General features: G+C 51.6%; 6 protein-coding genes across 6 annotated transcripts; 5 read left to right on the top strand and 1 right to left on the bottom strand.

Moving 5' to 3' along the window:
- Positions 1-786: 786 nt before the first annotated feature.
- On the top strand, positions 787-2617 carry BJX67DRAFT_360232 (U2-type spliceosomal complex subunit CWC24). The gene is made up of 2 exons (XM_071029743.1): positions 787-2456; positions 2513-2617. Exon 1 carries the CDS (start codon positions 911-913, stop codon positions 1910-1912), a length of 1002 nt encoding a protein of 333 aa, XP_070883736.1. The 5' UTR covers positions 787-910; the 3' UTR covers positions 1913-2456; positions 2513-2617.
- A 944-nt stretch (positions 2618-3561) lies between these two features.
- BJX67DRAFT_389669 (DUF3431 domain-containing protein) lies at positions 3562-4626 on the top strand (the record flags this gene model as incomplete). The annotated part of the gene is made up of 3 exons (XM_071034529.1): positions 3562-3812; positions 3862-4497; positions 4554-4626. The coding sequence occupies 3 exons, from the start codon at positions 3562-3564 to the stop codon at positions 4600-4602; spliced, it is 936 nt and encodes a 311-aa protein (XP_070883735.1). The 3' UTR covers positions 4603-4626.
- A 557-nt stretch (positions 4627-5183) lies between these two features.
- akuA (putative DSB repair complex subunit Ku70) lies at positions 5184-7601 on the bottom strand. The gene is made up of 4 exons (XM_071029742.1): positions 6729-7601; positions 5835-6678; positions 5677-5780; positions 5184-5620 (listed from the first exon to the last, which is right to left on the bottom strand). The coding sequence occupies exons 1-4, from the start codon at positions 7350-7352 to the stop codon at positions 5285-5287; spliced, it is 1908 nt and encodes a 635-aa protein (XP_070883734.1). The 5' UTR covers positions 7353-7601; the 3' UTR covers positions 5184-5284.
- A 47-nt stretch (positions 7602-7648) lies between these two features.
- Positions 7649-9503, top strand: BJX67DRAFT_360224 (ferrochelatase HEM15). Its single transcript, XM_071029741.1, has 3 exons — positions 7649-8144; positions 8212-8794; positions 8853-9503. The coding sequence occupies exons 1-3, from the start codon at positions 7920-7922 to the stop codon at positions 9308-9310; spliced, it is 1266 nt and encodes a 421-aa protein (XP_070883733.1). The 5' UTR covers positions 7649-7919; the 3' UTR covers positions 9311-9503.
- On the top strand, positions 9402-12626 carry BJX67DRAFT_198134 (pentatricopeptide repeat protein). Its single transcript, XM_071025424.1, has one exon. The coding sequence runs from the start codon at positions 9647-9649 to the stop codon at positions 12440-12442; it is 2796 nt and encodes a 931-aa protein (XP_070883732.1). The 5' UTR covers positions 9402-9646; the 3' UTR covers positions 12443-12626.
- A 285-nt stretch (positions 12627-12911) lies between these two features.
- On the top strand, positions 12912-14422 carry erg1 (squalene monooxygenase erg1; the record flags this gene model as incomplete). Its single annotated transcript, XM_071033446.1, has 2 exons — positions 12912-14097; positions 14154-14422. 2 exons carry the CDS (start codon positions 12912-12914, stop codon positions 14420-14422), a joined length of 1455 nt encoding a protein of 484 aa, XP_070883731.1.
- Positions 14423-14787: the final 365 nt, after the last annotated feature.

Raw genomic sequence — 14787 nt, 5'->3', positions numbered from 1 at the left:
CGCAACAAAGCAGGGCCAAAAAATGGGAGGGGACTGGAAGCGTCAATAACGGGCCAAAACGGATGCGAAGATCAGCAACGCCATACAGCAGCTTCGAATTAGAAGTAAACGGGAGATCGAAACGAAGAAAAGAAACAAAGGAAAGACACAGAAAGGAAAGGGAAGAGTGAAGGGATTAAGGTGAGGAAAAGAAGGATGAAGCAACGGCAAGCGGTGGTGGAAATGAGGGAAAGAAAGGAAAAGAGAGGGGAACGAGAAACAAGAGAATGAAGCCAGGAAGCGATGCCAGTTGGACAACGAGACGAGAGACCGACTCGTTGGGCGGGGGAAACGAAGGAGAAGACGAAGAGGAAGCGCGTGAAGAAGGACGAGAGGACGAGCGAGGCCTGAGGCACGGCGTCTCCCAACACGGCAGAGCACTGGGGCACCCTATGGGGCTACGATGGATAGTCGACGGCTATCGGGATAATCATTGATCTGATACGTAAGAGGAAATTGAAGGACCGCCTCAATCGACAAGATTGGCGCCGGTAAACAAGAATCACATTCATCAAGGCGTCAACAAACAGCGACGCCGGATAAAACTGCCAAACAATAACAATAATAGAACCAAGATTAAGTGTACCACGAACCAAAGTCAGAGCCATCGCCAGAAAAGGAACCCACAACAAAAACAACGCCGTCGCTTCAGACGCCAACCGTCAGCCGAAGTTCGAGAAACGGCACCACGAGTCAGTGGTGTTTGTTTGGTTTGTTAGGCTTGTCTTTAAAATAATCACGTGATATGGATTATCAAGCATCACGTGAAATTCTTCATCCAAAGCATGGTTCGCCACTCTCAATCTCGATTTACAACTCCCTCAAGTCACCCGTTAGCCGGCGAATTTCTTCATATACAGCCTTGCGAAACATGGCAGACACAGCTCCTCCAGTCGCTTTCAAAAAGCGAGGCGGGAAAAAAGCTAATTTCCGCAAGAAACCCGAGTCACCACCACCAGACGCCGATTCCGGCTCCGACTTCACCTCCTCCGATGACGAAGAAGGCCATAGGATTAAACGTCGCCGCAAGAATGCAGTCGTGTCTGCTTCATCGACATCGAACGTGCGACGAAAAGAGACCAGCGAAGAGCAGACTAACGCCTCCACTGCACTTCCTCTAACTTCCTCCAATGATGCTACGAAACACTCCAACTGGTATGACGATGAGCTGAACGAGAAGAACCTCCTCGGGACTACGCGTGCGCGCCCAGGCTCGTCGGCTCCCTTTGCGCCTGATGGTACCTATAAGGGTGCTGCCAACTACCAGTCATTCATCCAGAAAAATCCCAACGCGCCGACGAAACAATTTGGTCCGATCAAGGCGCCGACCAACGTCCGGACAGTCACTTTCATGGATTATGCGCCTGATGTTTGCAAAGATTACAAATTAACCGGGTACTGTGGCTTCGGAGATTCGTGCAAGTTTTCCCACATGAGGGAGGATTACAAGCAGGGTTGGGAGTTAGATCGGGAGTGGGACGCCAGTTCGAAAGGCAAGGATCTAAGCGGGAAGGTTGTATCACAACGGGGAGGCAAATCCGGAGACGCTGAAGAGGATGACGACGAGGAGGAACTCGAGAATATTCCTTTCGCCTGCATCATCTGCAAGAAGCCCTACCAAAACCCCATCATCACAAAATGCGGGCATTACTTTTGCGAATCTTGCGCTCTGCAACGTTACCGGAAAACCCCCTCTTGCGCCGCCTGCGGGGCTGGGACTGGTGGTGTTTTTAATGTGGCCAAGAAGTTGAACGCTCTACTCGAGAAGAAGAGAGAACGTGCCCGAAAGCGACGGGAGCAGGCGATCGCAGACGGGGAGGAAGTCAGCAGCGAAGAGGAGGGCGACGACGCAGACAGCTCCTTATGTCGTTAGGAGACATGATTGTACGATAAACCCCTGATACATAATGCACAGATATGTCACAGCAGGTCTGTGGCAATCGATATCTAAACAGTTTATGAACTGTTTAGTTGGATAAGGTATCCTAGATTTTTACCAGATAGACCACAAGTATGCATAGCCTTGAGATCAGAAATAATGGCCTTTCTATGGTTTTATTTCCTTCAATAACCTACTCGAACCCGCATCGAGAACTATTTCTTTCGAGGCCATCATTCTAGGCGGCGCCCCCTCCAAGGCGATATATCTGATATCCGGCGCCCAGGCTCCATACACTCATCAAGCGTATCCCCGCGCCTAAAAGCGACACTTATCCTCTCCCACAAAGGTTCCAAATGTTCCGCTAGTTCAATGTATCGGGTCTGATCAGGTGGAATACTGCGGTCACCAGGGTAGTCGGACCTGTCAGTGATATCTCCCTTCAGCTCAAGTCTGACCAGAGTTGGGCAGTGAGAGTTCACACCTTCTTGGAGGAGATCGTCCAATTGCTGCGTGAGCTTGGAACATCATATTCTGGGTCAGCATGTCCAACCTTCATTTCTCTCAATTGGGTGAGAGCTAACCCCTTGTTAGACATCTTTCCTTGCTCAGTGATCTTGACAAATAGCCTGCGTTTGAAGGTAGAGAGATAGCCACCTGCAAACTTGATAGACAGCTTCTCGAGGTTCGATAACAGAGGCAGCCAAAGAGCAATACAAGGATCCCCATGTTCTCCCTCCCTTATATCCGTTCCTACCTGGCAAGCTCGGTCTTCGAGGCTGGAGTTTTTTTTCAGAAGTGGTAGAATGACCATGCGGGCATACCATCCGCCGTCTCCCCCAGAGCATCTGTCGTTCTGTACCTCATTCCAGTGGAGATGCTCTGGGCCATCACTGTTTTATAGTTCTCAGCCAGATTAAACTTATGGCACACTTAATATTTGTGGACCGACGGGCCGTCTTGTTGCAAGTTTCCTGACCATGATACTGTCAGGATCAACACCCTCCCCCATCAACACAGAATCAGGAACATGAGGACGTCGACATCATAAGCTTCTCCATAGTGGCCACAGGACCCATAAGCGTTCTGTGCCCAGACGCGGGTACAGAACCCAGCGCCTGGCGATGCCGCCATCCAGGTCCATAATAAGTCCATAAGAACAGGCTTCAAGAGCCACTCGAGTGGACCCAACGCGTGGCATATCAGCGGGGATTCACTCTCTGCTGTCCAGTTTTCTTCACTGAGAGACCCATGCGGCCAAATGACGATAGGACTGGGCTAATGGAGCATTCCCTCCCCGTCAATTCACAAAGGAGATGATTACTGCCATGGCCCGTCTGTCTCCTGGCTCTGCCTCCTACCCGGAGAGGCATTTGGGCCTCTCGCTCTTTGGCCTTTAAATTGCCTCAACTGGGACCGCATTCACTACGCTCTTTCGCTCCTTCCTATCCCCTCTACATATCTGAGTATCTTCTTCGTTTCCTCATCTTTTCTCTTCTATTCAACATATAGTGCTGCCCATCACTTCTGCGTTTATGAAAGTCATCTATCAACGGAGTTCTTGCTTGACCGATCATCTACAAATGCATTGATTATTCTTGTAATAGTATCCCCCAGCAGGTTCTCGGCCGTTTAAGTCCACGATGAAGAACAACTCCCGTATTGTGTTATGCTTTTCACTCATCCTCCTTATTCCTCTCTACTTCTTGAAGGCCAAACTCGCAGACCTCTCTGATCAGTATCACGCAGGCACATACCTGATCGATTGGCTAAGCAGCAACGAACCTCAACGGCACAGATGGGCAGCTTACAAAGGGCATGAGCAAGACAAAGTTATTGTCATGGCGAGACTCGAAGAAGAACCCGTGCAATGGGTCCAAGAGGAACTTCCAGAGTACGTAACATCCAGCCATATCAGGTGCATCAGCGCTAATATTTGAAAGCTGGCGGCGAGCTATCTACATAGTGAACCCGTCCAAGGCCACGGCCGCCGACGATAATCAGCTAAAAACCCCAATTAATAAAGGCCACGAGTCCATGGCATACCTTACCTACCTGATCGATCACTATGACCGCCTCCCATCCACAATCGCTTTCATTCATGCCCACCGGTCCGGGTTTCTCAGGGCCTGGCATGTAGATGCCCCCTTACACGACAACGTTGCTGCTCTCCAGTCCCTCCAGCTCGATTTCGTCCAGCGCAATGGCTATGTGAACCTCCGCTGCAATTGGAACCCAGGTTGCAAGTCAAAACATCGCTATAACGGCCATGTCACCGAGCAGGTCTGGACAGATATATTCGAGGGGACAAGCACGCCGCCTTTAAACGCAACAGCAGTCAACACAGCTAAAACAGTCGGAGATAACACATACCCACAAAAATTTCTCCGATTTCCTTCCGAAGTTGGGGCAGCCTGTTGTGCGCAGTTCGCCATCTCACGCGACCAAGCACGCCAAAGACCACGAGAAGACTACATCAAGATCCGACAGTGGGTGATTGACACAGACTTGAGCGACGCCGCCAGCGGGCGAGTAATGGAGTATCTCTGGCATGTTATCTTTGGCAAGGACGCGGTTTAGTACGTCAACCCCCCATCCCAGTTCTTCACACGCCAGCTAACAAAATCCGGTCTAGTTGCCCGGACGCGGAGGTCTGCTACTGCCAAGTGTATGGTCAATGTTGATGCTTTGATACCTATCATTGGGTCTATTATCGATTACATGTCGCTCTATACCCATTTTCGCCGTGTGAGTTAACGTTACACCTGTTGGCGATAAATCTTCCGTTACGGTTAGACAGAAATCATAAAGTCATTGGTTAAACGCCAATACAATTTCTTCCAAGCCTCACTCCATAAAACTTAGGGATTACTATGGCATGGCCGCCCCAAAGAAGCAATCACGGAGCGACGGCAGATTCAATTGCCGTTATATATCCCGCTCACCAGCCAGCACAGACGCCCACAACGACATAGATTGAAAGACGTTATGAGTGCGAAATATCCGTTCACGAAATCGAGGAACGAAGGAGCGAAACTCTTGGTCAATATTTATTTGACTATTTAATTATTTTCAATGCCGTTGAGCTCCGGAGTGTCCTGAAATGCTCCAAGCTTCCAAGTTCCTCGGTGGAGAGGTCTGGCGGCAAGTTAGGGTTGGGTTGGATGATCCGGACGGGTGGACATTGTATATCTCGATCGCCAGAAGCAGCGAGCGGATTTACGGCTCGAGCGATAGAATGGATGAAGGGAGGGTACTACTGCTATTTAAACCGGATTTCTGGGAAGTTTTATTAAGTTTTATGTGCAATGTACATTATTATAGGCTCGCACTAAAACGTGGCTATGATATTCGATATGGATATGGCTATTTCGCCTCCAAAAGCTCCTCCACGCGCTCGACAAGGTCTGCCTTTTTGCCGGCGGCCGAGCGCCCCAAGGAGGTAAGGTATTCCTTGAGGGTCGCGACAGTAAGCTTGGACAATGTGCCCTTTTGATAGTGGCTCTGGACCTCGGCCTGGATATTCCCGGCGTTGCTGCCGTCGGCCTTCGCCTTTTTTGCTGGTGGGCCGGCCTTATCGGCGGCGCCTTTGTCTTTTGCGGGTCGCTTCGCGAGCGTGGTCTTCGGGCCGCTGGTGGCGGATATCGTTGCGTATTGTTTCTCGAGTTCGTCGGCCCAGGATAGGACGTAGTCGCCGGCGCGCTGTTCGCAGGGGTTAGTTTATAGGTGGGAGGAGTGATCGGGGATATCTGGGTTACCTTGTCGATTTGTCGATATTTCGGGAGCGTTTTATCCTCGGGTTTCTCTGGGAGATCTTCATCCAGCGCAAGGGCTTGAAGAATGCGATAGTGCCATTGAAGCGCTAGTGATCGGTTAGTACATCTTTACCACATCACATCATGAGGCAATGACTTACAGGGATTGGGATACTTCTGAGGGTCATAGACCCCTTTGGGAAGTTGCAACTGTTGGATGATCGTTCGCATCTGATCGATGAGAGGCTCAGGGGCGACCTGAATGGTAGCTTCAGGGTTCTGTCGAACATCATCTGCAAACGGGAGTGGTATTATCCATAGCCCTGGAGGGAATTTTTGGACCCCGTCCTCGTCAACTTTCTCCTCTCCAGCCATCATCGCACCGAGGACCGGACCTGCAGCCTTGCGTGCAATGTACCAGACAAGGGCGACCTTTTTGTCTCGCAGAAGCTTCTGATACAAGGCGGAGAAGACCCGCGTGGATCCCACGTAGTCCTCTTCTGAAGGGTAGATAAACACCGGATGCTTGACATTAGCCCAGAAAGGAAGTTCCGAGAGGGGCTTGAATCCGATAATTCGAATCACAGGCTCGCCAAAGTCTCTCAATCCTTTCTGCTCTTCGGGGGTGAAGGAGACTTGGTCTCCTCCGAACCTGTATGCCTTTCTAATCTCCCATTTCTCGATCGTTCGAGCGGTATCGTCTGCGATCTGTGTAGTGACTCCCTTCGCAATCTGCGGTTTCTCACCTCCAAGCCATACGAAGCAACTTCTGGCCGGCTCTTGACGTTTAAAGAGGAGATAGCCGGATACTGAGATCTTGAAATTCGGACCGAGTTCCAGAGATATGTTCGAAACCAAGGCACGGCGCGGTACGGACCTTGAATTGATGCTTGACAAGAGATTATTGAGTAATGAAATCCCGTCTTGGGCCTCTGCCGTCTTCGAATCAGGTTTCAGGTAGGACGGGGCCTCTGGGTCCATCGGGGAGGCTTTGTAGATGATATCCTGGATGCCATCAGTTGATGTGTCACAACGACAGGGAAAACTGTACCTACGTCATAGAATTTTGAGGTGTCGAACTCTTGGTTTAATTGGGAAATCGGGAACAGTTCGATGATCACGCCGAGATCGTATAAGTCTTTCGCACGGACGGTCGCTGCAGACCGGAGGGCCTTGTTATCGCCATGTGGATTGTCGTTGTCAGTGACTATGAAGAGTCGCCGTGATAAGAAATTTGGAGCCTTTGATGTGAATATCTGATTCGCGCAGAATAAAACGTTGGCCATCGAAACATTCTCGTCTGATGGCATGAGCACATTTTGAACCTTATCTTCATCTTCAACTAGTGACCGCAGTTCGAGAACTTCATGTGCAGAGGGGATGTCGAGATCGGTGAAGAGATAGCAATGGGGGTATGAGAGATCACCACGGCTGTTCTCGTCCTCATCGTAGAACTTAGATAACTTCGTCCCATAGAACAACACTCCTATCATGTCATGGGGGTTCGAGATGATCCGCTGCTGCATAAGATGGTATGCACACTTCAATGCAGCAGTGGCGGGTGATTCCTGACTCGATTTCTTGGGGTCTTTGGAAGGGCGGGGTTGAAGCATGGAATCGCTGACTTCAATGGCAAAAAGCACAGCATCCCTCACGGATTTGTAGCCCTGCTCACACATGTCAGCAAGCCGCAGCGGCTCAATGGGGGGATCTATAAGAGCGGTACAGTCTCGTCCAGCTCGTCTTCCTCCTCAGCGACGTCATCTTCGCGGGGATAATTATCTTCGGCCATTCTGTGAGGATTCGGCAGTGTGAAGCAGTGTGAAGCAGAGAGGGTGATAGAGACAAGGAAAACTGGGGGAATCCCCAGCTTCTTTGAGGTGGCACTTAACCAAGGCAGCCGGTGCTGTATGCCTATCTTAGGTACACTACGCACGGGCGACGCGTTTCTCCGGCCAGGCCAACGCGGGGAAGACACGAACATCATGTGATTGCGCCAAGACTGATGACCCTGCCTTGCTTGTGATTGGCTGACGACTTGGCCGAGAACTCGGCTTTTCCGTCATTCCTGCCGACGGGAGATGTTGAACAGCATAATATCAGCGAGCGTACTTGTCTTCAATTCTTGATTTGCTTGCTTCGATGTGAAACCGACACTTCTTGACTTCCACACTATTTACCTTTATCCAATATTTCGTTGCATTGTTCGGAGACTGTTTCCCGTCAGAGCTAACTTGAGCTTCCGAATGGCTGCTCTGCGACGGTCCTTCGCCCTTCCGCAACACTTGCGACGGCCGGTGGCCCGCATTCCCTTGGGGTATAACAAGGAACACCGATATGGCTTTGCAACAGCCGTACCACCTGTAACTCAGGATGCGACCGGGTCAAAAGGGCCAACCGCAATGGTTTTCTTGAACATGGGAGGTCCTTCGACAACAGGCGAGGTCGAAGATTTCCTCAGCAGACTCTTCGTGCGTTCTCGTCCATTATACCCGAATAATTTGGAGTTGCTTTTTAGCTAACTTGTTTGTTTGATAGGCCGATGGTGATTTGATCCCCCTAGGCCGTTTCCAAAACTATCTTGGCCCACTGATCGCGAAGCGGAGGACGCCGAAAATCATAAAACAATATGCTGACATTGGAGGCGGCTCGCCAATCAGAAAGTGGTCCGAATATCAATGTCAAGAGATGTGCAAACTCCTAGACAAGCTCAGCCCCGAGTCCGCACCGCATAAGCCCTATGTCGCCTTCCGATACGCTGCGCCTCTAACAGAGGAAATGTACGGCCAATTACTAGCCGATGGGTTTGGTGGCGGGAAAGGAGGGCGCGCTGTTGCGTTTACGCAATATCCGCAGTACTCTTGTTCTACAACAGGTAGCTCACTGAACGAACTGTGGAAGTGGAGGAACCGTCTGGAAGGGAAGCGCGCAAATGGCGATGTTGATCCCAACGGAGCCATTCAATGGAGCGTCATCGATCGCTGGCCGACACACCCGGGGCTGGTTGAAGCATTCGCAAGAAATATCGAGGATCAGCTCAAGACCTACCCTGAAGACCGGAGAAATGGTGTGGTGTTACTGTTCTCAGCTCACAGTCTGCCCATGAGCGTAGTGAATAGAGGTATGACAGGCTGGCTTTCCAGTCAAATGTGTTCGGACCACTAACAGGTATCCTCCAGGCGATCCGTACCCCGCAGAAGTTGCTGCAACAGTCCATGCAGTGATGGAACGACTGAACTTCAGCAACCCATATCGACTGTGCTGGCAGTCTCAGGTCGGGCCATCCGCTTGGCTTGGCGCTCAGACTAGCGATACAGTCCAAGAGTACGTGAAAAAGGGGAAGACGGACCTTGTTCTTGTTCCGATTGCTTTTACTAGCGACCATATCGAGACCTTGTACGAACTGGACCTCGAAGTGATGGAAGAAGCCAACCACCCTGGAGTCAAGCGTGCCGAGAGTCTAAATGGCAATCCGATATTCATTGAAGCTCTTGCGGACTTGGCTCATGGGCATCTGCGCAAGGGGGATAATTGCTCCCTCCAGATGACACTCCGATGTCAGGGTTGCAAGAGCGAAAGGTGTCTGGAGCAGAAGAAATTTTTTGCCGGCGAAAAATACGCTCCACTTGTACAATAAAGCATCTCCTCTTCTTGTATAATGTCACACTTTCAAGCCCTGGAAGGCCTCCGAAGGTTTATTGCACATCAGACCGTTCAGGGCACGAGCTGGTTCGAAATGGGAAGGTGGCTCCGCTCCGGGCGCCGACAAACGCCAACTGCGCTGCGCTCACCAAAACTTTTTGAACTTCCCCAAAATCAACCTCTCGGCACGTTGGTCATCAATTGTTAATGCACAACGTCACGAAGTCGACTATATGTCGCTTATACCGATCCAGACTTATGATACATCTTCAATTCACAATTAAAACGTGACATTCCGGCACACCGCGCCCCAGGTGCGGTGCTCTCCATCATGACCACGGGGCCTGCCGACGTGCCTGTCGTTCCCTCTCGAAACGCCCTTCGAGTGCTTCGGAGGTTAGCCCTTGCGGGGTCGACTGTGGGCAGCTTTTGTGCGGTTGCTGCTATCACGTACGACGTCCACCGGCGAGTCTCTGTTGCAGAGCGTATTGTCGAGAATAAACGAGCTCTCCAGACATCCGCGCCTAGGTACGATGCAACGTCCGCGGCTCGGAGGCTATCCCGTATGATGGAGGCGGCAGAGGCAGGCGAATTTATGGGACTCAAGGCATGGAAAGAGGAAGAGAGGAAGTTTATGCAGGCGCAGGTTCCCCAGGTGGAGAGCGACACAAGGCGCCCTTTTGAACAGCCTTCGCCGCCAGCTCAAGGCGAAATTACCGACTCTTCAACCCAAGGTGGCCCAACACCTATCACTTCACCGCAAAGCGAAATTACAAGTACAACCGTGGAACCGGAGTCGAACCAGAACGTACCGCCGCTTAAGAACCCGAACGTCTCCCCTCCACCACCGACTTTACCTTCGGATGCACGAGCGAAATATAATATTCTCCAGTCAAATTCGGAAGAAGTTCCTATGGATGTACAGCGAAAGCCGGCATCGCCCCCCGAGAAACACGTGTTCTTTTTACAGATGCAAGATCTCCTCGACCGCAGGCGGTACATTGACGCTGCTCAAGTATTCCTGGACGCGCACCCACCTTCGCTAAGAACGATATCGAGAGACCGATGGGAACTCGCCGTTGAGACGTTTTACCTGAATTGCAAGGAGGATAACGTTTTCATCGCCAGAAGTTTATTCGAACGACTAGAACAACTTGGTGGCGTGTCACCGAGGGTGTGGCGGATTATGATCGTTGCGTTAGCGAAGAACGGCTGCATTGAATCGGCTGCGACTGTCTACTCTCGCTTCTCGAGAAGATACACTGTCCCCGAACCTTTAGTCGACATTGTTCTTCGGTGTTTGATCGAATCGCATAGACTCACGGCGGCGAAACATTTCCTTCTGAAACATATTGCGCTAGACCGGGACTGTGGTTTGTGTGGTGCCTATCTCGATGGCCTGTGGAAGAAAACCAGAAGCATTGAGCTCATTAACAGCCAATACATGACCTTGCTGGAGAAACTCCGTTCGATCAACAAGGCTCCCACCGACAAGCTTCTCAACCCAGTGGTCAAGGTGTACGTAGAGTTTGGGAGAGCTGCAGACGCCGAAGCTCTCCTAGATGAGATGAAAAAGAAGTACACTTTCAACCCCAGTTGTCGGACTAAAGGCCTTTTGGTATACAGCAAGGCTCTGGCCTGCGATTGGGCAGCGGTGGATAACGGCCTTGAAGAAATGCACAAGCTCGGTATGACTACGCAGAAGAGGGACTTCGTTGCAATCTTCGACCGTATATTTCTCGAATATTGGGTCTCCCACACGGGTACCGAGATTCGAACATTTCTCTATGACTATATTGACAGGTTTGGCATCGTTCCTGACCAGGTTCTGTACGAGCATGTCTTGGAGGCGTTTGTTGAGAAAGGCGATGAGGCTATACTTCTTGAATTCACGAATATGGCACGCCAACGCGGATGGGATGTTGTTCACGATCACGATGGTTTCCTCAAAAAGCTACGCACCCGTCGACTAGCGCTTGAAAAGTCGCAAGTGGGCCTCTGGAAGATGCTACACTCCGCTCAAGCGGAACGTGCGAGGTCTGCTGCATCTCGACAACTCCTTGGCTATGACCAGCGTTCAGTTCCGGTGGCGGCAGCTAACGCGATGCCCAAGTCTCGGGTAGCCGTGAAGTGGTATACCCGCATGCTGCAAGGCGAAACAGCCTCGAGACATGTTGATAGCTACCAGAGCCTCTCCAAGCAGATGACTCACTTCTTGCATGCGGGCAAACCAACCGAAGCCCTGAAGTGCTTCCAGGATGCGAAGTCCCATGGGTATGAGTATAGAGCGCAACATATTGAGTTGGCCGTGATTGCCACGGTATTTGAAGACGGAGTGCACGCCGCTCGAGATTTAATCCGGACTGAATTGGGTGGCAAGGGGTCAGGTCTCCCAATGTTCTGCCGCCAGATCTTGAATATGGATCCATCAGCGGAACTGGACATTATCAAAGCCGCAATATTCCGCTTCTACAATATATTCTGGACCTGGACAACGAAGCCCTACCTTGTACGGCATCATATTGTTGCCTCGACAAGCCACCGTCTAATTGCATCAAATAAACCACAAATGGCTCTGGACGTGTTAGTGGCGGTCTATGAGTCGAAGTATGGGCGCTGGTACGCTTTTGATGCGGTGTGCATGAAGATGTTCATACGGGCATTTGCCGCGGTGGGAAATCTTGCAGGGGTCCGGTGGTGTATCCTAACCGCTCTGGCGCGAGATACGGCAGTCAACCGAGACTTCCTCGTCGAGGCTCATCGGATCAGGGGTGCTCTGTGGCGCGAATACCACACCGACAGCAGTGTGTCTCCAAAGGCGGCGCAAAAGAAAAAGAGCCCTTTGAAATACCTGGGGTACGCTCTCGATTGTCTGGAGAAAAAGTACAATGGGAATCTGGATTTCAAGAAGCTAAATGGCAGCTCCGAAGCCAAGAAATCCAAACGGCAGGCGCTGCAGCGGCCGTTGAACCCGCAAGTGATCTGGACGCAACAAAAGGCGTTGTGGCAGATTATTGAGTCGTGGGACGAGGAGTATGAACTGGAGAGGGTGCTGGACCGCATCGACACCGACGAGGATTCGATTCTCGGGCGCTGGAACGAGGCCACCTGTGTGCCACATGGTTGACGGCGCCGATTCGTGTATAATAATGTGTACATATTACTTCAGTGGCGACGATGTAACTACTTTGAAGAGAGGATTCGACAGAGCGATTTGCATGTGGTTGTGCTCAGGATTCCCTCGCTTCAGCCTTTTCGCCCAGGCATCAATCAAAGACGAAATTAATTCCAAGGTTACACAATCCTCAAGCCTTCGGATGATCAGTAGTCTCTTTCGTCTCCTCTCGCATCGTACGTTGTCTGAGTGAAGAGTCAGGCCAGGGCCAAAACCAGTCACGTAAAACCCGCGGCCCCTTCGTGAACTGAACCTTCTTTCGTTCTTTCTCCGCTTCGTCAACGCCGTTCTTCTCCCTTCTTTCCCTCCCTCTCACTCTCGCAGACCCCGCGCGATTCGGAATATGCACATTGCCCTCGCGTCGCTGTCGTTCGTCCTTCGGTTTCCGTCCACTCTTTAATTTTCTCTCCCGCCACAACTGATGGCGGCCACCACCTTTTCCAACAGCCACGCGAACGGTCCCTCCTCGAGTGCCCCAGACGCCGCAGAAATCCGCAGACGAGTACATCATGATGCAGACGTGGTAATAGTGGGCGCCGGAGTTCTGGGGTGTGCGCTGGCTGCGACATTGGGGAGGCAGGGACGGAGTGTCCTCCTGCTCGAGGCCTCGCTCAAGGAGCCGGACCGCATCGTCGGCGAGCTCCTGCAGCCTGGAGGGGTCGAGGCCCTTGAGAAGCTCGGGCTCCGAGACTGCCTGGAGGGTATTGATGCTATTCTGACGGAGGGTTACTATGTCGCCTACCTTGGCGAACCGGTCACAATTCCGTATCCCGCTCAAAGTCCCGGTGCGCCGTTACCGGAGGGGCGATCATTCCACCATGGTCGATTTGTGATGAAGCTGCGCGAGGCTGCTGGTGCCTGTCCTAATGTCACGATTGTCGAGACCAAGGTTACGGATCTGATCACTTGCTCGCATACCAAGCAGGTCCTTGGGGTGAAGTCTGTGACCAAGGAGGCGAAGGACTGCTACTTTGGACAGTTGACCGTCGTCGCGGACGGGTACGCCTCCAAATTTCGAAAACAGTATCACCCACACACGCCGAAAGTGCGCTCGAAGTTCTGGGGGCTAGAGCTCATCGATGCAGAGCTTCCACAGCCGCACTACGGGCACGTCCTCCTCAATCCCAACAGCCCACCCGTCCTCGTCTATCAGATCGGAGCACGCGAGACCCGGATCCTCTGCGATATCCCCGAAAACTTGCCGTCAGCATCCGTTAAGAACGGAGGTGTCAAGGGGCACCTCCGAAACACCGTCCTCCCGTCCCTCCCTAAATGCATCCAGCCTTCGTTCGCCGCCGCACTAGACAGGGGCCAACTGCGCTCCATGCCGAACTCCTTCCTCGCAAGCTCGACGAACAAAACACCCGGGCTGATAATGCTAGGCGACGCCCTCAACATGCGGCATCCGTTGACTGGTGGCGGAATGACAGTGGCCTTGAACGACGTCGTGATCCTCCGTGACCTTCTTAGCCCAGAACAAGTGCCAAAATTCAGCAACACCGCCCTCGTCCTCAAACAACTCTCCGTCTTCCACTGGCGACGGAAAATGGGGGCATCGGTCATCAACATCCTCGCTCAAGCACTCTACTCCCTCTTCGCAGCCGACGGTATGCCCTTCATTATACAACGAAACTCTTCTCACATACTAACTCCCTCATCACAGACGTCAATCTCAGGGCCCTCCAACGCGGATGCTTCCAATACTTCCAAATAGGAATGCACAGACAACCGGTTAGCATGCTCGGAGGCATGCTGAAAAAGCCGCAAATCCTCTTTGCCCACTTCTTCACCGTCGCCTTCCTCTCCCTCTGGATGATCCTGCGCGAGTCACCACTGTACAAACTCCCCGTTACACTCGTCCGATGCGCACTGGTCTTCTGGGCCGCATGCGTCGTTATCATCCCGTACATGGTCACCGAAGCCTTCTGCTAGCTCGGCCTGCCTGCTTTAATTCCGTTACCTCCCATCCTGACGAACTCGTTTCGACCCGGCCTTGCACCCTGCACCTGCACCTGCAGGTTGCCCTTGCCCATGCTCTTCAGAGACTCGACTCCACCCCGTCTACATGCATGCATGCATACATAATGAACTGCCCCGCTCACGACGATATCATCCCCCTATATTACTTAGATACCGCCCTTTCCGTGTATAACTAGATCATTTTTATTTTCCCATTTACTCTGCGAGAAGCTCAACGATAAAGCTAAGACTTTTTTTTTTTTTTAAATGCCTTGTGCAGTCTTGCTTCGAGTCGAGACTCGTTCGCAGAATTACTATAAGTTAATAATCAACAACAA

Source organism: Aspergillus lucknowensis (assembly GCF_044049455.1).
Source record: "Aspergillus lucknowensis strain CBS 449.75 chromosome Unknown BJX67scaffold_37, whole genome shotgun sequence".
NCBI lineage: Eukaryota > Fungi > Ascomycota > Eurotiomycetes > Eurotiales > Aspergillaceae > Aspergillus > Aspergillus lucknowensis.
This window is presented reverse-complemented; position numbering and strand designations above follow the sequence as displayed.

Coding starts and splice junctions, on each gene's coding strand:
- BJX67DRAFT_360232 (XM_071029743.1), top strand. CDS start 911: ATGGCAGACACAGCTCCTCCAGTCGCTTTCAAAAAGCGAGGCGGGAAA.
- akuA (XM_071029742.1), bottom strand. CDS start 7,352: ATGTGTGAGCAGGGCTACAAATCCGTGAGGGATGCTGTGCTTTTTGCC. Junction 6,679..6,728: donor ACACCTCAAAATTCTATGAC/GTAGGTACAGTT, acceptor GATGGCATCCAG/GATATCATCTACAAAGCCTC. Junction 5,781..5,834: donor TCAGAAGTATCCCAATCCCT/GTAAGTCATTGC, acceptor ACCGATCACTAG/CGCTTCAATGGCACTATCGC.
- BJX67DRAFT_360224 (XM_071029741.1), top strand. CDS start 7,920: ATGGCTGCTCTGCGACGGTCCTTCGCCCTTCCGCAACACTTGCGACGG. Junction 8,145..8,211: donor ATTTCCTCAGCAGACTCTTC/GTGCGTTCTCGT, acceptor TTTGTTTGATAG/GCCGATGGTGATTTGATCCC. Junction 8,795..8,852: donor CATGAGCGTAGTGAATAGAG/GTATGACAGGCT, acceptor GGTATCCTCCAG/GCGATCCGTACCCCGCAGAA.
- BJX67DRAFT_198134 (XM_071025424.1), top strand. CDS start 9,647: ATGACCACGGGGCCTGCCGACGTGCCTGTCGTTCCCTCTCGAAACGCC.